At 35.7% G+C, this 26,423-nt stretch overlaps 1 protein-coding gene across 10 annotated transcripts in view; it reads right to left on the bottom strand.

Moving 5' to 3' along the window:
• The window catches only part of VPS13B (vacuolar protein sorting 13 homolog B (yeast)), a 631,834-nt gene that overhangs the window by 343,167 nt on the left and 262,244 nt on the right, over nucleotides 1-26,423 (bottom strand). For all 10 annotated transcript variants that reach the window (XR_001364589.1, XM_005879267.2, XM_005879266.2 and 7 more), the window contains exons 23-24: nucleotides 13,931-14,151; nucleotides 1,446-1,646 (exon numbers count right to left, since the gene is read on the bottom strand). Coding sequence is in view for 9 of the 10 variants with exons in the window: in XM_005879267.2 (XP_005879329.1) it covers nucleotides 1,446-1,646; nucleotides 13,931-14,151 (422 nt within the window). In the remaining variant the exon portion in view is untranslated. The remainder of the gene's footprint in view (nucleotides 1-1,445; nucleotides 1,647-13,930; nucleotides 14,152-26,423) is intronic.

Here is a 26,423-nt window from a genome sequence, read left to right as displayed (position 1 = left end):
GGCCTGCCCTCTGCCACCGGGAGCAGGCCTAAGCCAGCAGGTCGTTATCTCCCAAGGGGTCCCAGACTGTCGAGAGGGCACAGGCCGGGCTGGGGGACCTCCCCCCCGAGTGCACAAATTTTTGTGCACCGGGCCTCTAGTCTATGTATATAAAAGCCCAGCAACCGGAATGGGGGAACAACCGGAATGACCGGTGGCTATGAAGTGCACTGCAGCAGCCAACCGGCCTGATCCGGGCCCCAATTAGCCCCCCACCCCCGGCTGGCCACCACCCCATCTCTCAGCTGGCCCTGCCCCTGATCAGCCCCCAACACCCCGATTTCGGGCAGGTCCGGCCAGCCAACTTCCTGTGGCCCCTCCCCCCCTGCCAGCCCAGCCCGATGGGCCCCTATCAGGGCGGGCCTGCCGACCCTACCTGTGCACGAATTCGTGCACTGGGCCTATAGTTTAATACAGACCTACACAAGTCTATTTGTACAAGTCAGATTCACAGTAATTATATGTATTTGATTATGTTGTTATGTCTTCTAATGTAGTCATGCCAGAGTATTTATATATGAAAATACATATCATTGTACCTTAAGTTACTTTCCTTTTATTCTGTATATTTTACATAAATATTATATATTTTTGAGATTATATGTATATGTAGGTTATTTTTCATTTTCATTTCATGATAGTAAAGGAGGCACAATAAAATATTTGTTACCAAAAGGAGCACTCACTGGCATGTTGGGTGAGGTTAGGGTGTTAAAAATTAAAAATAAGGACCCCACTGGGTGGCTCAATTGTTTGGAGCTTCCTCCTGTGCACCAAAAAGGTTCAAAAAGGTCGTGGGTTCAATTTCTGATTAGGGAAGAAGCCTAGATTGTGGTTCCGGTCTCCCGTAGGGGTGCATACTGGAGACAACTGATCAATGTTTCCCTCTCACTCTCTTTCTCTCCCTTCCTCTTTCTCTAAAATCAACAAAAACATATCCTAGAGTGAGGATTAAAGAAAAAAGAAAGGCTTTTAAGATGATCCGAAGAAAGGAGAGGACTATGGGTCTGACAGAATTGAAAACCATCAATCTAAAGATAACAATACCACCCTGGTTCAAAAAAGGGGTAGAGGACGAGAGGGTACAGGAAGGGGAGCATGAGCCTCTTTTCACTAACCTTCTAAGTTTCCATGCTTCTGAGAAAGCATAACTTTACTGTGTCTCGGTTTCTACCATTTCACAGCACCCCCACTTCCTGCACTACCTCACTCCCTACTGAAACTGATTAAAATACTTGGACCTAAAAGGAACAGTAAATGCACAGCCACTGCTACCATCTCCTCAGGAGCCTCTGAACCTGCCAGCTTCCACAGAGGTGAGGTCATCTCCATTCTCATTCCTGACAGGGAACTCTGTGCTATATATCACCCTTCATTTGGTAACAGAATTCTTCAGAAACACTTACCTCAGTAGTAGTTCCAATGTCAGCAGATGGGCTGCATGTGCTGGTGTCTGGAGGAGCTGTGCCCACACTGCTTCTCACTGGGGAACTAGGAACAGCCCCAGCCATGGTCTCTGGATAGGCTGAAGCACTGAGGCTGCCTCTCTTCTGAATCTTATTCCACACTTTACGCATAATGTCAGTTAGCTCATACAACAGCTGCACCTGAGCAGAAGAAAAGAGAAAAGAGTCTTTCAACTTCCAGGCACAACTGACTTAATGTGAGAAAATTAAAACAAGTCCAGGAAAACAAGAATATATATCAATGTATCACTGATCATGATCTATAATCTATGATAGGCAATTATTATATATTATCATGAATATTTTATCACCACACTATGATTCTAATAAGAGATACAAAGAAAAAATTCAGATATAAAAATTTATAATTTTCAGCATTTTATCATGATTTGAATTTAAAACAGATATGATTTTAGTCACACTTGAAATCTGCCTCATTAGCAATTGGATATTTTATAAGCAATTTAGCATTTTTGTAGAAAAATAATGCTACTATGATAATAATGCTAATATAACAGGTTATTCCAGGACAGATTTCTTTTTACATATGAATAAAGCAAACACAAAGAAATGCCTCTTAACAGAATCCACTTAGAAATCAAATATATCTTAGTAAGTATGATTATTTGGTGTTTTATGAAATAATTAACATTCTTATTTTTGATTCCTACATTTAAATTCTATTTCTCAGGGGACTATATCTGAAACTGGACTTCTTGCCCAGCAAAATAAAGTGAAAAAAATAATAGAATAGTAAAGGAAAAATGTTAAATATGAGACTTTTCTACAGATAAAGAACATAAACCATCCAACCTACTATTTCCCTAGGATTTGTCATTCCAATATTCACAGAAAAAAAATGTTTTAACTTGCACATTGTTTGACTAAGTTCTAAGATATTTACACAAGATTTCATAAATAAGCATTAATCATGGAATTTGTATGACAACATATTGCCATATACTGTATAAAATAAGCCCAGAGAAAAAATGCCAACACAATATATAAGCAAATCCACAGCTGGATACCATATTCTGCTTGCCATTAAAAAAAAAAAAAAGCAAAATTCTTATATTTATAAAAAGTTTCAGCCCCAGGACACATCCAGATGATAAAGCTGGCTTCTTATGTGGGCAGAACAGATGCATAAAAACACTGTTGTCAATCCTTATTTGATATAAAACAGTACTGGGTTACAGTTTTCTCTTTTTTGTGTGATGAAGTCTCAAATCTCAGGTTATAGCTCTTTTTGTTAAAAAATAATAATCTAAAAACCTCTTAAAATTTTAGTTCAAATTCTTTCGTCCTTCATTATCACAAATAAGTTCTCTCTAAAAAGAAACGATCTTATGGCAACCCAATGTTTTTAAATGATTATTTTACTTTTCCTTAAACAATTAGAACTGACAAATAAGGAAAGCATAAGCCAAATAAAACAGGTTCTAAATATTTCTAAGGGCATAAGGTTTATTTACTTAAGGGATAGATGCTAGTTTATTGTCACTACTTCTGATTGTAACAGTTACCATTAAATAATTGTATATGAATGTCACAAAGGATACTGTGTATTTAACATACCAAGCAAACTCTGACACAGACTTTAAACCTATTTTTATTTTCAAAGGAGAGAGTTGCTATCACAGAACTGAGACTTCCCAAAATCTCTTTAAAACGAGCACCATGAGAGGCCGCAGTATATGGGATATGTATGAAAATAATTAAATATCAATAATATCTGGAGTATCAAATAGTAACTCAATATCAAAAATGTAACATTTTATTGTTTAAAAATTAATTTCACATACAGATTCTCATTTTATCTATGACCAGTCAGAAAGGAGACAACTGGCTTAGAGAGGCTGGGATACGCCTCAAGGAGATCCATTCCTCATGGATAGACAGGATTGAGGTGGGTGCAGAAAGCCATTCCAGTCAAAAGAACAGCAAGAGCAAAAGCCAAGTGCAACAAATGATCATCATATGGTGATGCAGGGGCAATGGAAAATCCTATTCAGTTAGGAAGAACTTGTCTTACAGGATATTAGTAGAGTCTAATAGAAGAGTTGTCATAAAGGTAGAGAGGAAGAAGAAAAACCATGGGTACACAATGTCAATGGAAACCACAGAGGAATGACACTTCAACAAGCAATTACTCGTACTTTTTTTTAATCTTCATTGTTGAGGGTATTACAGATGTCCCCCTTTTTTCTCCCAATTGCCCCCCTCCACCCAGTTCCTGACCCATCCCAAGGCTTTCACCACCCTATTGTCTGTGTCCATAGGTCATGCATACATGCATATAAGATCTTTGGTTAATCTCTTCCTGCCTCCCCTCTCCCCTTCCCTCGGAGATTTGTCAGTCTGTTCCATGTTTCCATGCCTCTGATTCCATTTTTTTCACCAGTTTATTTTGTTCATTAGACTTCTTGTTTATTTTGATTTTTAGATTCAATTGTTGATAGGTATGTATTTATTGCCATTTTCTTCTTCCTCCTCTTCCTCTTCTTAAAGAATACTCTTCAACATTTCATGTAAAACTGGTTTGGTGGTGGTGAACTCCTTTAGCTTTTTCTTATCTGTTCAGCTCTTCATCTGATCTTCAATTCTAAATGACAGCTTTGCTGGGTAGAGTAATCTTGTTTGCAGGTCCTAGCTATGCATCACTTTGAATATTTCTTGCCACTCCCTATGGCCTGCAAAGTTTCTGTTGAAAAATCAGCTCACAGTCATATGGGCACTCCCTTGTAGGTAAGTGCTTTTCTCTTGCTGCTTTTAAGATTCTCTTTGTCTTTAACCCTTAGCATTTTAATTATTACGTGTCTTGGTGTGGGCCTCTTTGGGTTCATCTTGTATGGGACTCTCTGTGCTTCCTAGACTTATAAGTCTATTTCTTCTACCAGGTAGGGAAAGTTTTCTGTCATTATTTCTTCAAATAAGTTTTCAGTATCTTGCTCTCTCTCTTCTCCTTCTGTCACCCCAATAATGCGAATATTCGTATGCTTGATGTTATCCCAGAGGCTTCTTACACTATTTTCATATTTTTTGCATTGTTTTTTATTTTGCACTTATGATTGGATTTTTTACTTCCTCATATTTCACATCGATTTGATTCTCAGAATCCTTTACTCTATTCTTGAATCCCTGTAAATTATTCTTTATTTCAATTCCTGACTGGTCCTTTTTCATGTCTTGAAATTCTAAGATCCTTGTAAGTCTCACTAAGTTCCTTGAAGCTCTCATTAAGCTCCTTGAGCAACCTTATAACCATTATTTTGAACTCTATAGTTTGCTTGATTCCATTTCTTTCCTTTTTGATATGTTTCTTTGTCTCTGCATTTTGGTTGCTTCCCTGTATGTGTTTCTATGTATTAGGTAGAGCTGCTATGTTTGCTGGAATTAGTAGAGTGGCCTTGTGTTGTAGGTGTCCTGTAGAACCCAGTGGAATGAAGTTTCAATAAGCAATTACTGATACGTTTTGAATAGCTCAGAGAGCTCTAAGTGAATATGAATTGAGAAAAACTATTTCATTTGGCATGCAGGTTGTTACTAATCATAAAACCTCAGCGTTAAGGTGGTGGTGGGTAGGAAGAGATCAAACAAAGAACTTGTATGCATAACCCAAGGATACATAAAGTAGTGTGGTGAAGGCCTGGAGTGGGGGTGGGCTAGAAGGGGTCAATGGGGGAAAAGGAGGACATATGTAATATTTTCAACAATAAATATTTTTTAAAATAATTTTTTTAGGAACTTAGTTTCGAAAGAAAAAATTTTTGCCAAAAAAATACCTTTCTCATATAGAGCATTACACTTACACATTATAGTTTCCCGTATCTAATTTTCTTCAAAATATAAAAATGAAAATCAGGGGATCAGAGAAATCACAAATGAGTAAGTGGTACAAGAATACAAATCCAAGTTTGTCTGAACTCATGAGTGTGTTCTTAGACAGTAATGCTTAATTCCATTATTCTGGTGAAAACTGAACATAGATTAAAGCAATAAGACTATGAATAAATGGACAGGAAAGAAGAATAAAACCCATTCTTTCTCTAGTACCACATACTTTTAAATCCAAAAATGCAAAGATAGTTTTGTTCCTAGGAATGCTATATAGGAAGAGAAAATAATAGCAATTTATTGGCAGAGGGAAAATTGAAATTATAGAGATTTCTATAGGCTTATTTAATTTTGGGATGAACACAAATTTTAAGGTCTGAGAGACTAGTGTCTAAAAAGATTGAAGGAAATTGTATAACTTTGGTAAAACAGTTAAGATGAAGGGACTACTTGACAGAAATCATCCCTAGGGGGAAAAAAATCTGATTAATCAACTAAGTTATATATTTACTGTGTCCAAGGCTCTTGAATGGCAATGAGTTCCAGGAACTGACACAGTAGTTTAGGTCTCTATAGTTGATATAAAGAACTACAACGATGTCTGATATAACAATGAATTTTCTCTGGGTCTGCCCTATATATACAACCAACACTACTTTTTTAAGTATATAAATTACTTGAGGCCTCTGTGTCTTGGCAATAATGAACCAAATTAATTAATGTATAAGGGTCAACATGATGTCACTCTAATGGATAAATAAAAGAATAATATGTATTTAAGTAGGAATTATTTCTCTGAAATGGAATCAAGACGCTTATCCACTGACTACAATCAAAAGTCCACAAAGCTTCTGATAATATATGCAAATGCTACTGTTAGATATTTACATTGTTCTGGGGGAAAAGCTCATAGCTTTTATCAGATTTTCAAAGAAGTCCAGAGCACACAAAAAAAAGACAAGAAGTACTGTCCTTCACAAAGAACACAAAAAACAAAAGCAGATGGACTTATAAGCAACCATTCATGAGAAAAGTTTGAGTCATTAATCTTAAAAGAAAAAAATAGAAACAGTAAGAAAAATTTTAGGATCCTATATACATATGGATGTTTGTATTTTACAGATCCACAATACATTTATGTGAGGTGGGATACACAGAAAATAAAGAGACATAGATATATTTCACTAAGAAAGATTAAACATTTTTTGGCAAAAGATTTTATAAAGTTTAAAGGCAAATAAGTATATTACCAATACTGGGTTTGTATTTATAGAGTATAAGGGAAGATCTTCAAAGTAAGAAATGTAACAGAAAAATTGGGTACAAGATAAAAATTATCAATTTATAAAAGAGCAAATTCACTGGCCAATAAACATTCAAAAACTGCTCGACCTTATTAGTAATCAGGAAAATACAAATTAATGTAAACAATATGAATTGCCAGCTCTAAAAAAGCAAACTCAATGGCCAATAAACATTTGAAAAGATGCTCAAACATCTGGTTTCATTTCCCTTCAGCATGAAGGACTTCCTTTAGGATTTCTTATAGTTCAGATATACTGGTGATTGATTTTTTTATGGGAAAATATATTTAGACTTCATTCATAAAAGTTATATTTATTTAAAATTCTGGGTTGAAAAGATTTAAAATATTTTTTTCACAATTTAAAAATGTTGCTCTTCTGACTTGTGGTTTCTTAGGGCAAGTAAGCTAAAAATCAAATCTTGGTTCTTTTGTTTGTAATGTATCATTTTTCCTGTGATACTTTCAAGATTGTTCATTATCTATGGCTTTCAAGAGTTGGGTTATGAAATGTATAGGCATTGCCTTCCTCGTGTGTTTATCTTATTCATCTTTGTTTCCCTCATTTCTGGCTTACACGTAGTGCTCAATAAATATTCGCTGAATTCACTTGTGAAAAAAAAAAATCAAATCATCATTTGTAATTTTGACAGAATCCAGAGGGGAGTCTGGAAGCATATGCTAAAGTAACCACTCACAAGGAAGAGGTTTATTTGGAATCTTGTGTTTAATCATTAAAATTCTGATTAATCTGGCACACCAGGGTATAAAAAAGTATTAACTCCTTACTAAATCTTTGAGGACACACTGATTCTTCAAAGTGCTATACTCTGTGTCTTCCTATTCTATCAGGAATACAACTTCATTCCACCAGGGATATTAAGACCAATTTATGAGAAGGGTCTCACATAACAGAATTGATCTAAACTAACAAAATGGCATTCATATAGTATAGAATTTACAAGTTTTAAACATAAATATCTCACTTAAATTTCCCCAAACCTTATAATCAATTTTGGTTATAGCACATGGTTAATACTTTAACAGAAGTTGGTTTGTGAGGAATTATCAAGAAGATAGCCCGGCTGTCATGGCTCAGTGGTTCAACATCAACCTACCAACCAGGAGGTTATCGTTCGATTCCTGGTCAGGGCACATGCCCAGGTTGTGGGCTCCATCCCCAGTGTGGGCCATGCACGAGGCAGCTGACTGATGATTCTATTTCATCATTAATGTTTCTATCTCTCTCTCCCTCTCTGAAATCAATAAAAATATATATATTTTTAAAAAGAAGATAAAGTGGAATTAATAAGAATGAATGCATTCTGAGTGAAAGGGATTCTCAAGGCATGAGGTTTATTCAGTCTTGGTTTAAGTCTCAAATAAAGGTCCTTGGTATTTGAGGAGCAGCAGCAAGTATTCCCTGGGAGGCAGGTTACAGGAGAAAGGGACAGAGGAAGGAGACATTAGAAAATACCGGCCTAATATAAGCCCCTACTAGTATCTATGTGATGACTTTGCTTAGAAGTGGTTTATATTTAAGCAACAACAAAAATCTAAGCTTAGTTCCAAACAAGGTAAATATCTAAAGAGGATATCCCAGAACTCTAGTTTTGAGCAATAGTATTACATTTAATAGGATTCCATACAAGTCACAACATTACTATCTCAAAAAAATATATATATATGTATTAAAGATTAATAACAGTGGAGTTCTAGACTAAAACAATAATGGTAACAGTATTTATTTTAAGCTAGGATGGCTATGGATAACCAGAACATATAGAGTAGGATAATTCTCCCAAAGCTATATGATATTTCCTAAGTCCCTAAATTACAAGATCTCTGGGAGACAACTTCAAGTAGCAGTTAGCTGCTGATCATACAGGGATTAAGCTACTACTACAGATAAATATGAATACTTTTAAAATATTATCTCTAAAAGTTTCTTCATATCCCTTTGTAATCTGTCCTTCTTATTAGTCCACTTTCCTATTACTCCCTCCTTCCCGCTCCCTGCCCAGCCTCCAGATAACAAGGAACCTGCTTTCTGTCACAATGAAGTACTTTGAATATTCTAACATTTTATATAAGTGGAATTATTCAGCAAATACTCTTTTTGGTCTGGTTTCCTTCATTCAGCATAATAATTGTGATATCCATCCAAGATATTTCATTTTATCAATAATTCAGTGTTTTTATGGCTGAGTAGTATTGCATTATAGGTAGAGGCCATATTTTAATTATTCACTTATTGATGAACATTTGGTTTGTGTTCATTTTTGTGCTACACAGACAAAGCTGCTAAATACCTCTGTGTACAAGTTTCTGGACATATATTTTTGTTTCTCTGTGGAACTACTTCGGGAGGAAAGGCTAGGTTGAATGGTAAGTGCATGTTGTTGGGTTTTTCTGTGTGTGTGTGTTTTTTTCAGGAATTTTGAAGTTGTTGTGTGTGTGTGTGTGTGTGTGTGTGTGTTTTTCAGGAATTTTGAAGTTGTATCCAAAGTTGTTATAATTTTTATATTCCTACCTGCAGTAGGAATGTAAAAGTATTCAAGTTGGTTCACAATACTCAGTCTTTTTTTATTTTAGCCAATCTAAAAGATGCATATGGTATGTCTTCATGTTTTCTTTTTCCATGATGAATAATCATGTTGTGCATCTTTTCAACCTACCTACCTTACATGGTGAATGTCTGTTCAAATACCTTCCCCATTGTTTGTCTTCATCTTATTTTATTTATTATTATTTGTTTCAACTTATTGAGTAAAAAGGATTCTTTAAATATTCTGTACAACAATTTGATAAAAGTGTTTCAATTATATTCTCTACATGTGCTTATTGCTATCTTAATATGTCTTTCAACAAGAAAATGTTTAAACTTGATTATGCACAATATCTTTGAGTCTCCCAGCAGCATATCTCTCCAGCAATCCTGTGTGGTTTTCAGGGTAGAGATCTTGAACATCTCTGTTAGATTCATTTGTTGATGTTTCTGGGCACCAATGTAAATGCAAATGATCCCTTCTATTTTCCAACTGTTTTCTACATAAAAATTACTATTGATTTTTATATATAAATCTTGTCTCTTGCAACACTGATAAACATGTTTATTTGTTCTAGTAATAGTCTCTTAGAGTCCTTTGGGATTTTCTGTAAAATACAATGTTGGGCAAAAGTAAGTTTACAATTGTTTGTATAGAAAATAATACAATAATTAGTAAATAATAATACAAGAATAAAATGTTTTCACGACTCACAACGATAAACCTACTTTTATCCCATCCTGTATTTTGTCATATGCAACTAGCAAAGGTTTTACTTCTTTTCTTATTTTTATGCCTTTGATTTCTTTTGCTTGGTTCATTGCAATGGCTAAGAGGTTCAGTATGATACAGAACAGGTTACAGTAAAAGCAGTTATCCTGGGCATTTTCCTGAACTCAGTGGAAAACAATTCAGTATTTTACAACTAAGTATTATATATGTTTTCTCATATATGTTCTTTATCGGTTTGAAAAGGTAATCTAATACTTGTAATTTACTGAGTTTTTTTTTATCAGAAATAGGTGTTAAATTTCATCAAATGTTTTACATGTATCTATTGAGATTATCATATAATTATTCTCCATTGTATGTATGTATGTATGTATGTATGTATGTATGTATGTATTTTTAGAGAGAAGGAAGGGAGAGAGACAGAGAAACATCTATTTGTTGTTCTACTTATTTATGCATTAACTGGTTGCTTCTTGTGTGTACCCTGAATGGGGATCAATCCCTCAACCTTGGTGTATCAGGATGACACTCCAACCAACTGAGCTAGGTGGTTAGGGCCACATTCAATAGCTTTTAAAAGATACATAGGGGTATGGTATTCAAATTTTCTATTTCTTCTTGTATCATTTTTCTACAGTTCTTCAATACAAAATTTTATTTCACCTAAATTTTGCATTTGTCAGCATAGAGTTGTCCCTTTGTCTCTTACTATGCTTTTAATGTATATAGAATCAGTGGTGATAACCTCCCCCTTTTTTCCTGATATTGATGGTTTATATTGACTCTTTTTACTGTTTTACTCACTTCTGCTCTTTATTATTTTCATTGTTTTAATTACTTTGGGTTTACCTTCTTATTTTCTTAGCTTCCTAAACTGAAATCTTAAGTGGATGATTTAAGCTCTTTCTTCCTTTCTAATATAAGTATTTAAAATTATGCTTTCCTGAAAAGACTGCTTTAGCTGTATCCACTTTTTCATTGTCATTCAATCAAAACACTTTCTAATTTCCAAGTGATTTTGTCTTTGATTCATAGATTATTTTAAACATGTTGTTTAATGTCCAGATAATTTATTATTATTTCTAATATAATTTGACTATGGTTAGATACTATACTATATTAATCTTGATCCTCTTAAATAAGCATAATGAAACCATACTGTACACCTGAAAAAAAATGTGATTCCACAGTTGTTTGATATGGTGTTCTGTAAATGTCAATTAGATGAAGGCGAGTTCTTAGTATTCTTCATATTTCTTATATCTCCAATTATTTGTTTTTATCTAGTGGCTTTATAAAATACTGAGAAAGATGTTATAAAAATGTCCCAATATGACTGTGGTAGTATATCTTTTTCATATCTTCTATATCTCCAATTACTTATTTTTCATCCAGTTGTTTTATAATCACTGACAGAAATTGTATAAAATGCCATACTATGATTGAATATTATGTTTCCATTAATTCTGTCCCTTTTTTGTTTCATACCCTCTTAACCTCTGTTAATATTCTTTTTATATGTCTATTTCATTTGAAAAATAAAAAGGCAAGTCAAGCACTTTTACGCTCTTTGAATGGTATCTTTTTCCTATGCATTTATTTATATTCTGTTTCTTTGTATTTCAAATATTTCTCTGCAGTAGTCTTGCTTTTCTCCCCACTCTATAAATCTTTGCCTTTTAATGGGGGTAGCGGGATTAGGGTCAACAGCTTTTTCTGTAAAGGGTCAGACAGTAAACATTATAGGCCTTGTGAGCCATTTATCCTTTCCTGCTACTTACTTCTGCAGTTGTAGCATCACAGCAGCCTTGACAATATGTAAAAAATGTTATCCCCAACTTTGCCTTGCAAACCTAAGTTGCAAACTCCTGGTGTAAACTCTCCTAGTGAAGATCATTAACATTTAATGTGTTCATTGATTAAGTTGGTTCAGCCCCTACAAATTATTTTTTTTTTGTTTCTATCCTGTTTTTGTAACTCTATCACCACTTATTGACTTCATTAAATTGGAATATTTTTTAGTGTTTCATTTTATTTTATTATTTTTAAAAGATTTAAAAAAATTTTTTTAGAGAGAGGAAGGGAGAAGGAGACACAGAGAGAGAAAAAATGAGAGCACAACATTGATCAGCTGCCTCCTGCACGTCCCCTATCAGGGATCGGGCCCCCAACCTGGGCATGTGTCTTGCCTGGGAAATGAACCAGCAACCTTTTGGTGCATGGGACAACACCCAACCAACTGAGCCACACTGGGCAGGGCAGTATTACATTTTAACTAATCTATTGGCTCTGGCTCCACCTGATTGTATTTTTGCATGTTTTTCAACTTCAGTATTTTCTATGCTTCATGTTCAAGTTCAGTGATTCTTTCTTCTGTCATATGCAGGGCACATCTTAAAACAACAGGACTTTTTTGTTCCATGATTTTGGAGGGAAGAGTACCTAATCAAGGTTTAGTAGGCCACCCTCCCTCTGAGACAGCAGAATTGATTTCTCTCTTCCTTGCTTCTGGTGGTAGCCAGCAATCCTTGAATTCTTTGGCTTGCAGCTTAATTAATCCAATATTTGCACATGGCACTCTCCCCAGGTGTCTTTACATTGACTCTCCCCTGTGTGTGTCTTCATCCAAATTTCCCATTTTTATAAGGAAATCAATCACATTGGATTAGGGCTTACCCTATGACCTCATTTTAACTTGATTATTTCTATAATGACCCTATTACCACATAAGGTCTATATATATAAAAGACTAAGATGCAAAGTGTCCCCTCGGGAGTTCAATCGCTTGCTATGATGTGCGCTGACCACCAGGAGGCGGCGTGGAAGGAAGGAAGGCCCTGGCCAGCAGCCAGAAGGTTCTGATAGTCCCTGATCACCAGCCAGGCCTAGGAACAGTACCCGTGCATGAATTTCATGCACCGGGCCTCTACTACTAAAATAATGGGGGTTAGGAATTCAACATGTCTTTTGGGATGGACACAATTCATCCATAATAATTTATCTTCCTCTTGGAAATGTTTTTAAGCAAATATCAGCAATAGCATTCAGGGAATAATCTATGAAAGAGTAAGTCATTTCATAATTATTCTCTCCTATATCACTGTGGGTCATAATAGAATGTCAATTATTTGCATTTTAATAATGCCATCACCAATATATAGCAGGTCCAATGTTTACAACATGCACAAATGAAATTAAACCAAACTGTATAATATACAGTACGGGGGTAGAGAATGGTATTAGAAAGGAGGCTTTATAAAACACAGAGTTATAGCTGAGCCCACTTTAAAAACATACTTTTAAAACTGGCTTAAAACCACTAATGCTGGGATAAACAGATTTTCAATATCAAATCTAGTAATATTCTAAAAAGTATTCATTTAAAAATAATATTTCAAATAGAATTCAACACTGAAAAGCTATATAAAAATATACTATAGTCTGCTTGAGGTAAAAAAAAACACACGAATATTAAATTCTATGCAATTAATAATTTGCACAAACCTAGGTGATTAAAATAGAAACCAAATTATAAAACTGTAGAATACAATATGTTTGGCCTATATCAACTAATGTTATGAGAATAACAAAATACCTTTTTAAAATAGTAAACAGTGCTTTTTAAAAAATATATTACATATTGAGCAAAAGAAGTTCTGAAGGGTAATCTGAGTGAAAACTACATTTGATCACTTCAACAGACTCCTCCAGTCCGATGGTAAAGTAGTTCATCAGTATTTAAAAACTTTACATCTGCAACTGATTTTATTCCATCAGCCAAAAGATGCATTTATGCAGCCACCATTACATTTTTAAAAGAGTTTAAATTACAAAACTTGAGAGAACGTCAAAGAAATTCTTAATCTAACCATTCTAATCTTGATGGCCTTGTTAAAAATAAATTTAGGATGCTTAATAGAAGAGAAACTCTGCAACAAAATCGATAACAATTGTTCTTAAATCACATTATTTTAAATTTCTTTTCATAAAACAAATGTACCAACCTGGGGATTTGAGCATTTTATCTCAAGCGACTCTAGGTCAACATGGAGGCAGACAACAAATGAATGTCTTGCATCAGGTGCTGTTGCGAGTAGTTTTTGAGATGTCACAGCCAGAGTGGAGGTACAACCCATAGGATCCACTAGGCAAAGTGTCACTTGTTTTCCAAAAAGGGTATATACGCTGAAATGATGCAAGCTAATAGTCCAAGGAAAAGCATCACCTGATAAAGAAGCACATACATAAACGTTGTTAATTGTCACTAGATAGTAAGTTGTCTATTATCTAAATTTGAATTATAAAACATTCAATAACGCATAATTAAAAAAGAATATAGTAGCCTGACTGGCATGGCTCAGTGGTTGAGAATCTACCTATGAACCAGGAGGTCACGGTTCGATTCTTGGTCAGGGCACATGCCTAGGTTGCAGGCTCAATCCCCAGCCTGGGACATGCAGGAGGGAGACAATCAATGATTCTCTCTCATCAATGATGTTTCTCTCTCTCTCTCTCTCTCTCTCTCTCTCTCTCTTCCTCTCTGAAACCAATAAAAATACATTAAGAAAAAAAGAAAATAAACAGTAAAATGTTAATATCTAAAAAATTAATAATGTAGTATACCAGAGAGTAATGTGGTAAACAATTTGCATGCTATATTAAGTTACCATCTAAAATTGTTTACATTTGTATTTATTATAACATACTATTACATCAATAATTACATACATTATAAAACATACAGAAATAGAAATGAAGGAAATGAGATAGAAATATAAACAGAAGTTCTAACTTCATCTTCCCTCATCCTAGTGGGTTATATTGTGCAACTGCTAGGGATGTACGCACTATACTTTAGAGACCACAGAGAGTGTGTTAAGTTAGAAAAATGCAATAATCTTTGCAGTGATTGAAGGTGATCAAAAATATGGCTGTGGAATGAGAAAAGAAAAGAATAAACAATATAATATGGTCTGTTGGACCACCTGGAACAGAATCATGTGAGTGCTTACTTAAAATACAGATTCTGGGTTGCTACTTCAGATCTATTTAATCAGTATCTCTGGTGGTAAGACCCAAGATACATTTCAGTACCTTTCCTTGGTGATTCTCATGTATAATGTCATTTTTATGTAAAATACACTTGATAAAAGTATAAACATTCATAAAGTTTAGGATTAAGAATAAAATTCCTTTTCTATACTATGTCCTTTTATTTATTTATCAGAGATTAATATAAATTTGTAAGATAAAACCATTTTTTATTGTAGCTAGAGAAAAAGTACTTTGTGAAATAATTCTTAAAAGTGTACTCAGCTTCAAATATTTATAAATATTTATTACTGGAATACCAATTTGATGGAAAATATGTTCCTTATAACTTTTATTTTTTCTTTGTAATTCTACCACTACCTGTCAGTATAGACTGCACAGTACAGACTTCTTTTTAAGTAAGTAGCTCAATTATTTTAAAACAAATGAAAATACTTATTTACTTTCTAATTAGAGAGGTACTACTACCTCACTAAAGATAATTTTGAAAATATCCTATATAATAAAAGGCTAATATGCAAATAGACTGAACGGCGGAACAACTGAACAACCGGTAGCTATGAGGTGTGCTAACCACCAGGGGGCACGCGCAGAACATGGCGGGTATCAGCAGCAGGTAGCAGAGCACAGAACATGGCGGGCATTGGCCATGGCAGAATGGTGCAGCAGGTGAGCGGGGATGCCAGACCAAGGCAGGGTGCCAGTCGTTGTCATCAGGGCGAGCCTCGTTTGGTTACTGAAAATTCTTTGCTCCCACGCACCACAGTCCCGCCTGGCATTCGCACCTGCTGCCCCCTCCCACCTGCAGCCAGAGCCACCGCTCACACCGCAGAGGATGGGCCGAGACTTTCCCCTGTACCCACCGCAGCCTCATGGCCCACAGTTCCTTTCAAGGTGCACAAACTGGTATATTGGGCCCCTAGTAATATATAAAAGATAAAAGTAATAAAATAGCCACAATCCACTGTCCACCGTGTCACTCCCAATGATAAACACTATAGTGTTAAACATGCCAACACAGATTAGAACCAGGATCACATGCTATTTTTAATGTAGTATAGACTCTGGTATACTACATTATGCTATTTTTCCAGGTACACACACACACAAAGAAAACACATACACACAACAACAACAACAAAGCTTAAGTGCAATACTAAGAGGATCATACTATAAATGTATATATTAAAGAAATCTAAATATGCATTTGTGTCATGAAAGGTGATACTCAATGAATACTACAAGGTAGACCCTCATGAGTTTAAATATTCAAAATGTCTTGACCAATTATAGTTAATAAAATTAAAATCAGAAACTTTTAACTTGAGACTTAGATAATAAATCTAGCTATAAAGTAGTCCATAATAACTTGAGTGGAAACAACTAGAACTGCATGATATGTGGTCAGTACTATGGTAATCTGCCTGTTTTCAGACTTAAAAAATGCTGCCCCCAAGAAAAAATAACAAACTTTAAATCATCTGTAACTAATTCTAAAATTACTTTAAAACCTATAAAGATTTCCATGCTATTAACAAAATAAAGGCTTTGTCAAATTTGTCTTAAAATATTTTGGAATGATTTGAGGTTACACATTTTAAAACTGGTAGTGAGCTGTATATAGTTTTCAAGTTTTATGTTATCCAAGAAATGCTAAGTGGCTGTTATGTTGGATAAAAATCAGCACATTTAAATTCATTAAATTAAAAAAAAATCCCAAATGACATTGAGACTGTCTCAGATATGTGCCTCTGCTTCTATACTGGAATCAGACCAATAAATAGAAATTAAGTACATCATATTCTAAATCTTTAAAAGAACCTTTTAAGTTAATACTTTATGTACCTTTAAGATGAGGTCTTAACGTGCAATGACAAATATCCCCAGAATTAAACACTATAAAAAATATTAAAGCAAAAGTCATTAACTGCACAAGTATTCCTTTTGTAGACACATGCATGTATATGCACAAAATAAAAAACGAAAGCACCTTATCTATTTATAACACAGGCAATACAATATTCTGGAGACTCCATAAAATATGCTCAGACACCTAGGACAGGACAGAATAATGTACTAATCTGAAACTTTCAAAATTAATATTTTTCCTTTAATTGGAAAGTTCTAATGCCATAATATGGGTCTTTTATTTTAGAGAAACTATTGCTAGCAGAATTCAGAAAATTTAAAACTGTCTAAAAGAAAAACTAAAAATAAAGCAAGAAGACTGAGAATTCCATTTGTATATGCATTTGTGAACCCTCCTCTACACATAATCAACAGAAAAAACATATCAATAAAATAATTCTCAAGAAAATGATGACCTAACACTGATGTAATTCAGATAAAATAAGGTGAAAGAAAATGAATATGACAGAGCTTTGAGACTAAACAAATAAAGAAAGAAAATTCAGAGACGGTGTTATGTGAGACATGTGTCAACAATGGGTAAGGAATTAACTAGATAATATTGATGTACAATTGAGTAAATTTTAGAAAAATATATAGTATGATTTCCATACATTCTATCACATATTGCTGATTTTGCACAACACTAGAAGCAGAAGACAAAGGTAACACTCTAATCAGTTCTTCCTTGTTTTCATAACCTTAGTCATTAAATATCTTTAGAAGCAAATATCTTCTTCCTTTCCCTTTTTCCCCCCTTATGTCCCACAATCCAGTATGACTCAGGCAGGTTTTTATTTCAAATATGATAGTGTAATCAATAATATTTTACTATCTATGGTGAGGGTTAACACTTTCTTGAGATTATATATACTACACTCCCCAAATATAAATGACCCAAAATAACTCATATAATTTCCCCAAACAACTTAAGCAATTAAGTGACTTAAAGACAGTTAAAGAAAGGGTTTTTTTAATTCTAAGTGATGTTAATTAAGTAATGGGGACTTCCAAAGAATTAAGACATTGAAAATGATAAAAAGTATAACCAATTCTCCTAGCACAGAACAGTTGGAATGTCTAGAAGAGAGGAAAATAAAAATGAACACCACATAGTTTTTTTGCTCTGTAACCAAAACTCTACATTTGGAAAAAAATACTGTTTTGTATTAGTTAATGTGAAATATAGTACATGTATAAAACATAATAATTGGGAGAAAAATATTGCATAATTGATTTCAAATTTATGAAATATTTTCTTTACATCAAGGAACGTGAATTCTCACTGCTAGAGCTACTATTAACTTCTGAATTTACTACTGGCTTACTCATAACTTAATCATCAAAGTTTCATTACTGAATAAAGAAATATAATACTGGCTTTTAAAATTCTCAAGAATTTATTATTTTAATTATAAACAATTCAAAAATAGAACAATCATTGCTTTTCAAACTAGAAGGGACCTCAAAAAATAGTAGTCCTTCAAGCAATTAAGGTATTAGTAGCCACTTCACAGTTTGAAAGAGATGTCAAGATTATCACAATGCAAGACTTAGGGCCATATAGTTAGCAAGCAAGAAACAGCCCCAGTTTCTACAGGTAATCTTAGGAAATATTACAATTCCATATATTTTCTAAGCAACTTGCCACTAACAGCACTCCTAACCTTCCCTCAATTATTACATAAAAACTCTAACATAATTAAGCAAACATTATAAAATACTTCTTAGGTCTCAGACCTCGTTATATGGTATCCTATATAATAAAGGCTAATATGCAAATCGAAAGGAGGAATGACCAGTCACTATGATGCGCACTGACCATCAGGGGCAGATGCTCAATGCAGGAGCTGCCCCCTGGTGGTCAGTGCGCTCCCACAGGGGGAGCGCCACTCAGCCAGAAGCCAGGCTCACAGCTGGCTAGCGCAGTGGCGGTGGCAGTGGCAGTGGCAGGTGCCTCTCCTGCCTCAGCAGCAGCACTAAGCCGTCAGTTGGACATCCCCTGAGGTCTCCCGAACTGCGAGAAGGCTCAGGCTGGGCTGAGGGGACATGAATTTCATGCACCGGGCCTCTAGTATGGGTTATAATTTAGAAAAGAATATATAGGGTATTTTTTAAATGCTGGGGTTTTTTTGTTTCCTGATTGTTACTTTAGTTTTCCTTAAATACTGAATAACTGAACCTTATTAAACTATTAATAGAATAAATATTTTATAAACAACATGTTTTCAAACTTCAATAACAACAAACAAATGCGTAAGACACAATTCCCTTTCCAAAAATTTTAGCCATACACATTTGCAACAACAATAAAAATGACATAAAATGATTGTAACATTACGATCCCAGATAGTAAATAGATTTCATCATTTTTCTTAGCATAACACAGTGCGTGTAGTCATTTTAGTTAATTTGAGCCAAAGCTACAGTAGTCCTTCCCTTGTCTGTAGTTTCTCTTTTCACAGTTTCAGTTACCCATAGTCAGCTGTGGGAGGGAGGGAGATGGGGGGAAGGTGACTAAAACACGAGTAAAAATGGCTGGGTCTCAAGCACAGCAGCAGAGCTGGCTACACACCTCAGGGACCTTTGGGAGCTCTTTTTCTGGAGAAGCTCTTGGCAGAGACTCAGACAGTGACTGAACTGTGTAGCTTTGGAACAGGGGCCAGTCGTCCCCACCTCTGACACACACCTGGTGCCCTCCCCACCACCTGTTGAATCACTTGGCCTTCCCTTCCCCTCCTGGGGTCCTGGCTGCTGAGTTATGTCCCATGGGAGGATTGAATGCTCCAGGTGGAGCTGGGACTTTTGGGGCAGGGCTCTTAAGGAGACTTCTGTCCAGGAACCAGATGGGTAGGTGGAAAGAAGGGAGTGTTTCACAAAGCTGGGACATCAGGAGTATGTCTCCCTAGGAGGCTGTTATCTGGAACCTGGACAAAATGCTTGACCCCCCTGCTGCAGGCTCCACGGGCAATACTCCCAATGGGAGACTCTTCTGATATATCCTCCTAAGCCCCGGTGGCTCTGCCCAGCAGAGCTTCCTCTTGCACAGGGATAGCTGACTGAACCTGTGGTTCCCTCTTCCTAGGGGAGCAAGAGTTGGAGACTGGCAGACTGAGTGGTATGGCTCTGGAGTAGGGGACATTTTCCCTTCATTGAGTGCCTGACCACAGCACCAAATAGGGGACCCACTAGCCCTGTCCTCCTTACACTGATCAGCGACTATAGAGCTCCCAAACTGTGGAAGGGTCTGTGGGTGGCGGCCTACCTGGGCCCACACTACAGTCTTTCTTTGGAAGGCTCTGGAGGAACACCAGGCACCCTCAGTGGGAGACAAAGTAGTGACAAATGGAGGAAGACATCAGGGAGCCTCAGACCTTCTACAGATCTGACCCCAGCTCTACACAGAATGGCCCCTCCCATGCACACCCAGACCCAGCAGACACAGCCACAAACAGTGAATAGCGTGGTAGCTCCAGACAGATAGATTAATACTGGTTACAACAAACATCTGTTTGTTCTTTTTTAATTTTTTAAAATATATTTTTATTGATTTCAGAAAGGAAGGGTGAGGGAGAGAGAGAGATAGAAACATCAATGATGAGAAAGAATCATTGATCGGCTGCCTTCAGCACCCCCCCACACACACACACACACACTGGGGATCGAGCCGCAACCCCTGCATGTACCCTGACCGGGAATCGAACCTCGACCTACTGGGTCATAGGTGGACGCTCCAACCAACTGAGCCATACAGCCAGGGATAAGGTTATTATTGATAGATACTTATTTATTGCCATCTTATTCCTTATACCTATGTTCCTCTCTTTTTCTATTTCTTCTGCATTTGAAAGAAGGCCCTTTACCATTTCTTACAACAAAAGGTTGCAGGTTCGATTCCCAGTCAGTCAGGGCACATACGGAAGGCAACCAATTAAAAAGAATATATGCACATCCATGTTCACAGCGGCATTATTTACAATAGCCAAGATCTGGAAGCAGCTCAAGTACCCACAAGTAGATGAGTGGATAAAAAAATTGTGGCCCAGCTGGTGTGGCTCAGGTGGTTGAGCGTGCTCCCAATCACTGAGGGGTTACCAGTTCGATTTCTGGTCAAGTCACATTCCTGGGCTGCAGGCTTAATCCCCAGTAGGGAGTGTGCAAGAGGCAGCTGATCATCGATATTTCTATATCTCCCTTTCCCTTCTTCTCTCTCTAAAATCAATAAAAACATTTTTTTAAATGGTGGTGTATTTATACAGTGGAATACTACTTAGCCATAAAAAAGAAGTAAATTTTACCTTTTGCGACAGCATGGAAGGACCTGGAGATTATTGTGCTAAGTGAAATAAGCCAGTCAGAGAAAGACAAATACTATAACATTACATGTGGAATCAAAATAAAGTGATGAACAAAATAGAAACAAAGGCACAGATACATGAAATAGATCGACAGCTGTCAGCAGGGAGGGGTTTTGAAGTTGGACACAGACAACAGTATGATGAAGGCCAGAGGAAAAGGGGGCTGGGGATAGGCAGATGTGGGCAAAGGGGAGAAAACTGGGGATGGAAAGAGATTGCTTTGGGCAAGGGGCACACAATTTTGTTGAGTTGTATACTTGAAACCTGTACAGTTTTGTGAACAACTGTCACCCCAGAAATTCAATTAAAAAATAAACTCTATTTTCTCCCCTTAATAAACCAGAAAATGTAAGATGAAACCAAAACAAATTAAGTAGAAAAAAAGGAACAAGAAAAATAAGAACAGAAAGCAATGAAACAGAAAATAGAAAAAAAAATCAGTGAAATTAAAAGTTGGTTATATGAATAGATCAGCAACCTGACAATCTTCAGAGAGAGAGAGAGAGAGAGAGAGAGAGAGAGAGAGAGAAAAGGATAGAACCCACATGTTGCCAAAATAAAAAATAAATGAAGAAATATTACTTTTACTCTATAGAAATTAAAAAGAATTTAGAAGCAATATTATGAACAACTCTACATGTCCCAATAAGTTAGACAAATTAGATGAATGGACAACTCTAAACTTAAATTGGCATTATTATTGGGGAGGTTTTGTTAAAGGGTGCAAACTTGTAACTCAAGATGAATACGTTCTGATCTAACGCACAGCATAGCTAATAAGCCAAAAGCACTGTATTATATATGTCAAAGATGCTAAGAGACTAGATCTTAAATGTTCTCAGCACGAAAAAGAAATAGTAAACATGTGACTCGATAGAAGTGTTAGCTAGCACTACAGTGGTGATCACACTGCAATATACAAATGTATCAAATCAATGTTTTATAACTTAAACTTACACAATGTTAAATGTCAATTGTAACACAATAAAAAATAAACTTCCTTTAATGAGAACATATTACCTTGTTATGATTTTAAAAACACATTTTTAAGATCTTAAGACAATATAAATTATATCGTTTATTTTCAAAAGGTGATCAACCAAAATATGACAGCATGTCAGATCTGCCATTTTCTTTTCCAGAGGAGAGCGCCAATGCAGTCCCCACCATCACAAATCACGCTGTTGAATTTCCCACGTTTGGTGAAATCACAGGGGTCAGCACATTCGAAGTGCAACCAATAAGCCTCGCCCTGGGGAAACCATCTTCATGATCATGGTGAGTATGCCATTTTGATCTCCCCTGCCAGGTGAGTATGCCATTTTGGTTTTTGTTTTTAAAATAAGTGTGTGTCTGTGTGTGTGGGGGGGGAGGGGGGGGCAGGGGTGGAGGTAGAAAATAAAAAACTGATTAACAAGAAATAAATAAAACACAGTTCCTTTTCCAGTCTTTAAATGTCACAGAATCTACAGCTAAACAAGTGAAGGAGCAGGCTGGACGTGAACCACTTTGAAGCAAGTAACTTCTGTTCAATGCAATTCTATTAACTACATGTAGGCAATTCAACAGCTTAATTTCATTTGTAACATATATAGGATGGTTTTCAAGAGAACTATTTTAAAAACAACATCAAGGAGAAATCTGAAGCTCTTTTCTGAGCTCCCTCTTTCCCCTAAGGAATCCTATTTACATATGGTTTAAGGATTAAAGTCAAAGACACTCAGTAAAACTGGAAAGAAACTATTACCGTAGTGTGTGTATCATGATCCTTCAGAACAAGTGGAAAATATAATTATCAAACTATGATATTTTTAAAAATCTGAAATGGAACAATACATATAAACTACTAAAGTAAACCACAATTACACGAAAAAAACAGCCCTCATGTTTTTCATAGGTGTTCAACAATTTTCACATCAGTTTCTATTAAAACTTACTAAATCCAATAATAGCAACGTTTTAATTTATTTTTCATAGATGCTCAACGATTTTCACATCAGTTTCTATTAAAATTCACGAAATCCAACAACAGCAAAGTTTTAATTTATAAATGATCTCAATATTCCATTTGTCAAAATATTTTATTAAAGTCACAGGCAAATCTTTCAAAGAAGAAAAAACAAACCTCTGCTAGGCACAGTGTAGAAACCCATCTGCTCAGAGGTGTGAGCTGGATGTAGCAAATTACATCTGCAAGCCTTACTGCAAGTGCTCCCTAATGAAATCCAAGATGTTGATTTTGACCCAAACACTCTACACAGATTGAATCTGGCTATATTAGAGTATATTAGAGATAATCTCTCCCTTCCCATGGCAATTGAAATCAGATGACACATTTCAACACAGTTCCTCATTTTGAACTTTAGAAGTCCAAGTCTCAAATCTATGAGAATCCATCTTGTTTATCCTACTGACCACCTTTGCAATGGTGGGTAATTTTTCTTCAAATCATAATGACTAGGAATTCTTTTCCATTGCTCATGAACCTGAAGACAAGTTAGAAGCTGACCTTTTCATTTTTTTTCTCCTATAGTAACCCAAAAAGTTAGCTAAATATGCTATTTACTGAACAGCAAACTCTACAATTATTTAGTGAGCTCATATTTTGGAACATGGTTGTGATAGATTTTAGGAATAGAACAGTGAACAAAACAGATATATTGCCTACCCTTTTCACCTTACTAGGGGACATAGAAGGTGAACAAAAATTATTCAGATAAGTTATTCAGTAAAAGTGAAGAATCAGGTACAATGAGAGCAGAGAAGAGAGGGACTTGACTAGTGAAATACCCTGAAACCTGAAGAGGAGAAGAGGAAGGAAGCCGGGAGAAGAGATCAATGAGGAAAGCACATTCCTAGCACATGATAATGCCTGAGATAGGACAGAGTTGTGCTGTTGAAAGAACACAAAAAAGGCTACAGAGGGTGTAGGAGTGCAACTGGTAACAGTGGGAGAGATAAAAAGTAAGGATGGAGAGGTGGGCAGGGCCAAGTGCTACAGGATCTTGTTGGTCATGTTAAGGATTTTAAATTTATCCAAAGACTGATAGAAAGCCATGGAAGAGATTTCAGGCAGAAATAACTAAAATATACGAAAAAGAGAGAGGAATTTGAATTTCCGTTCCTTAGGAGATCAAAGAGAAAGAAGAGTCAGGAAGAGAAACCTCTTATGGCAAACCTGCTAAGAATTCTAAAGGACAAAAGTGTCTATAATCCATGGACACAGACAACAGTGTGGTGAAGGCCTGGGACGGGAGGCGGGATGGACTAGAAGGTTCAATGGGGGGGAAGCGACGTCTGTAATACTTTCAACAAGAAAGATAAAAGAAAGAAAAAAAGAGAGAGAGACAGAGAGAGAGAGAGAGACTAATAGAGACTTAAAAATTGTTTGATGGGGTATACCAGTACCACTTATGCCTTTAGTATGAAATTTTCAGTAAACTCTATTCTTTAATGCTTCATGTGAGTGAATATTATAAGGGAATTGAAAGAGGTGAAGGATTTTATTTCTACTTCAGAGACAGGGTTCCACACCCAGTTTCAGGAACATAGTAGTTGAAGAGACCAGGAAAGAATAATGTATCTGGACAACAGTAAACATGGAATTTGGAAATCATATTTAGATATTAAAAACTACAATGGGCCTGGCTGGCATGGGTCAGTGGTTGAGCATTGGCCTATGAACCAGGAGGTCACGGTTCAATTCCTAATCAGGGCACATGCCTGGGTTGTCAGCTCGATCCCCAGTAGGGGGTGTGTGCAGGAGGTACCTAATCAATGATTCTCTCTCATCATTGATGTTTCTCTTTCTCCCTCTCCCTTCCTCTTTGAAATCAGTAAAAATATATATACTTTTTAAACTACAATGGCTTTTACTGAGCACTTGTCATGTGACAGATACTTTTTAAAGTGTTCATACTTTATCTGATTTAATCCTAACAATCTTTTTTAAAAGATACTAAATTTATTTATTACACTATTCCTTTCAATAGTCTGTAAAATATGAGAGAGCAGGCACCATATATATCTGGTTCAAATGTGTATTCTCTGTGTCTGCCATAAGGTAGATGCTCAATAAATATTGGATAAATAAGTGGGTCAGATATGGAGGCAGATGGAAAAATGAGGAAGCAGAACGAGGCTAGAGGAATGAGCAATACAGCAAATTGAGATGGTTGATGAAAAAACCATGCTAGGTTTTAGGAATATAAAACAAATAGATTTCCTCAAAAAGCTGGGCCAAGTAACTCCCTCATCAATAAGGATGAACATTGTGTCAAGGCTTACTGAAGACAAATTTGTCTCTTTTGGAATCCTCAGAATATAGAGAAAGCTTAAGACATGAATAAAATGGTCCCATTTTACTTTTGTTCTGGTTGCATTATAATTATCATCTTAAATTGAAGAAGACACAAATAAATGGAAAGATATTCTATGCTTATGGATTAGAATATTGTTAAAATGTCTATACTACCCAAAACAATCTACATATTCAATGCAATTCCTATAAATAATCTAATGGCATTTTTCACAGAAAGATAATTAGCAATCCTAAAATGTATATGGAAGCACAAAAGAACCCAAATACCTAAAGTGGATTTAAAGAACAAAATAAATGAACAAAACAGAAACAGACCCATAGATACAAACTTACCATATGAACCAACAATTCTTTTCCTAGGTACACATATCTAATAGAAATTAAAACATAGATCTACACAAAAACATGTACAAGAATGATCATAGCATCATTAATCATAATAGCCAAAAAGTGAAGACAACGTACATGCCAATCAACTGATGAAGGGATAAAGAAAATGTGGTAAATACCTAAAATGGATTATAATTCAACCATAAAATGAAATGAATCAACCTTGAAAATATTATGTAAGTAAAAGTAGCCTGTCACAAAAGACAATACACTGCATGATTTCATTCATATGAAATGTCTACAATGAGCAACTTTATAGCTACAGAAAGGTTAGTGGTTGCCAGGGGCTGAGGGAAGGAGGAATGAAGAGTAACTGCCAATAGTGTAACAATCTGTTTCTGGAGAAATGAGACCAGACATTCTAAAATTTGATAGTGTGATGGTTGCACAAAACTAAATATACTAAAAATCATCTACTAAATACAGCAAAAATTATCTAAATATATATATAAATATAAATATATATAT

This window comes from Myotis brandtii, unplaced genomic scaffold, assembly GCF_000412655.1.
Source record: "Myotis brandtii unplaced genomic scaffold, ASM41265v1 scaffold59, whole genome shotgun sequence".
In the NCBI taxonomy this organism is placed as follows: Eukaryota; Metazoa; Chordata; class Mammalia; order Chiroptera; family Vespertilionidae; genus Myotis; species Myotis brandtii.
This window is presented reverse-complemented; position numbering and strand designations above follow the sequence as displayed.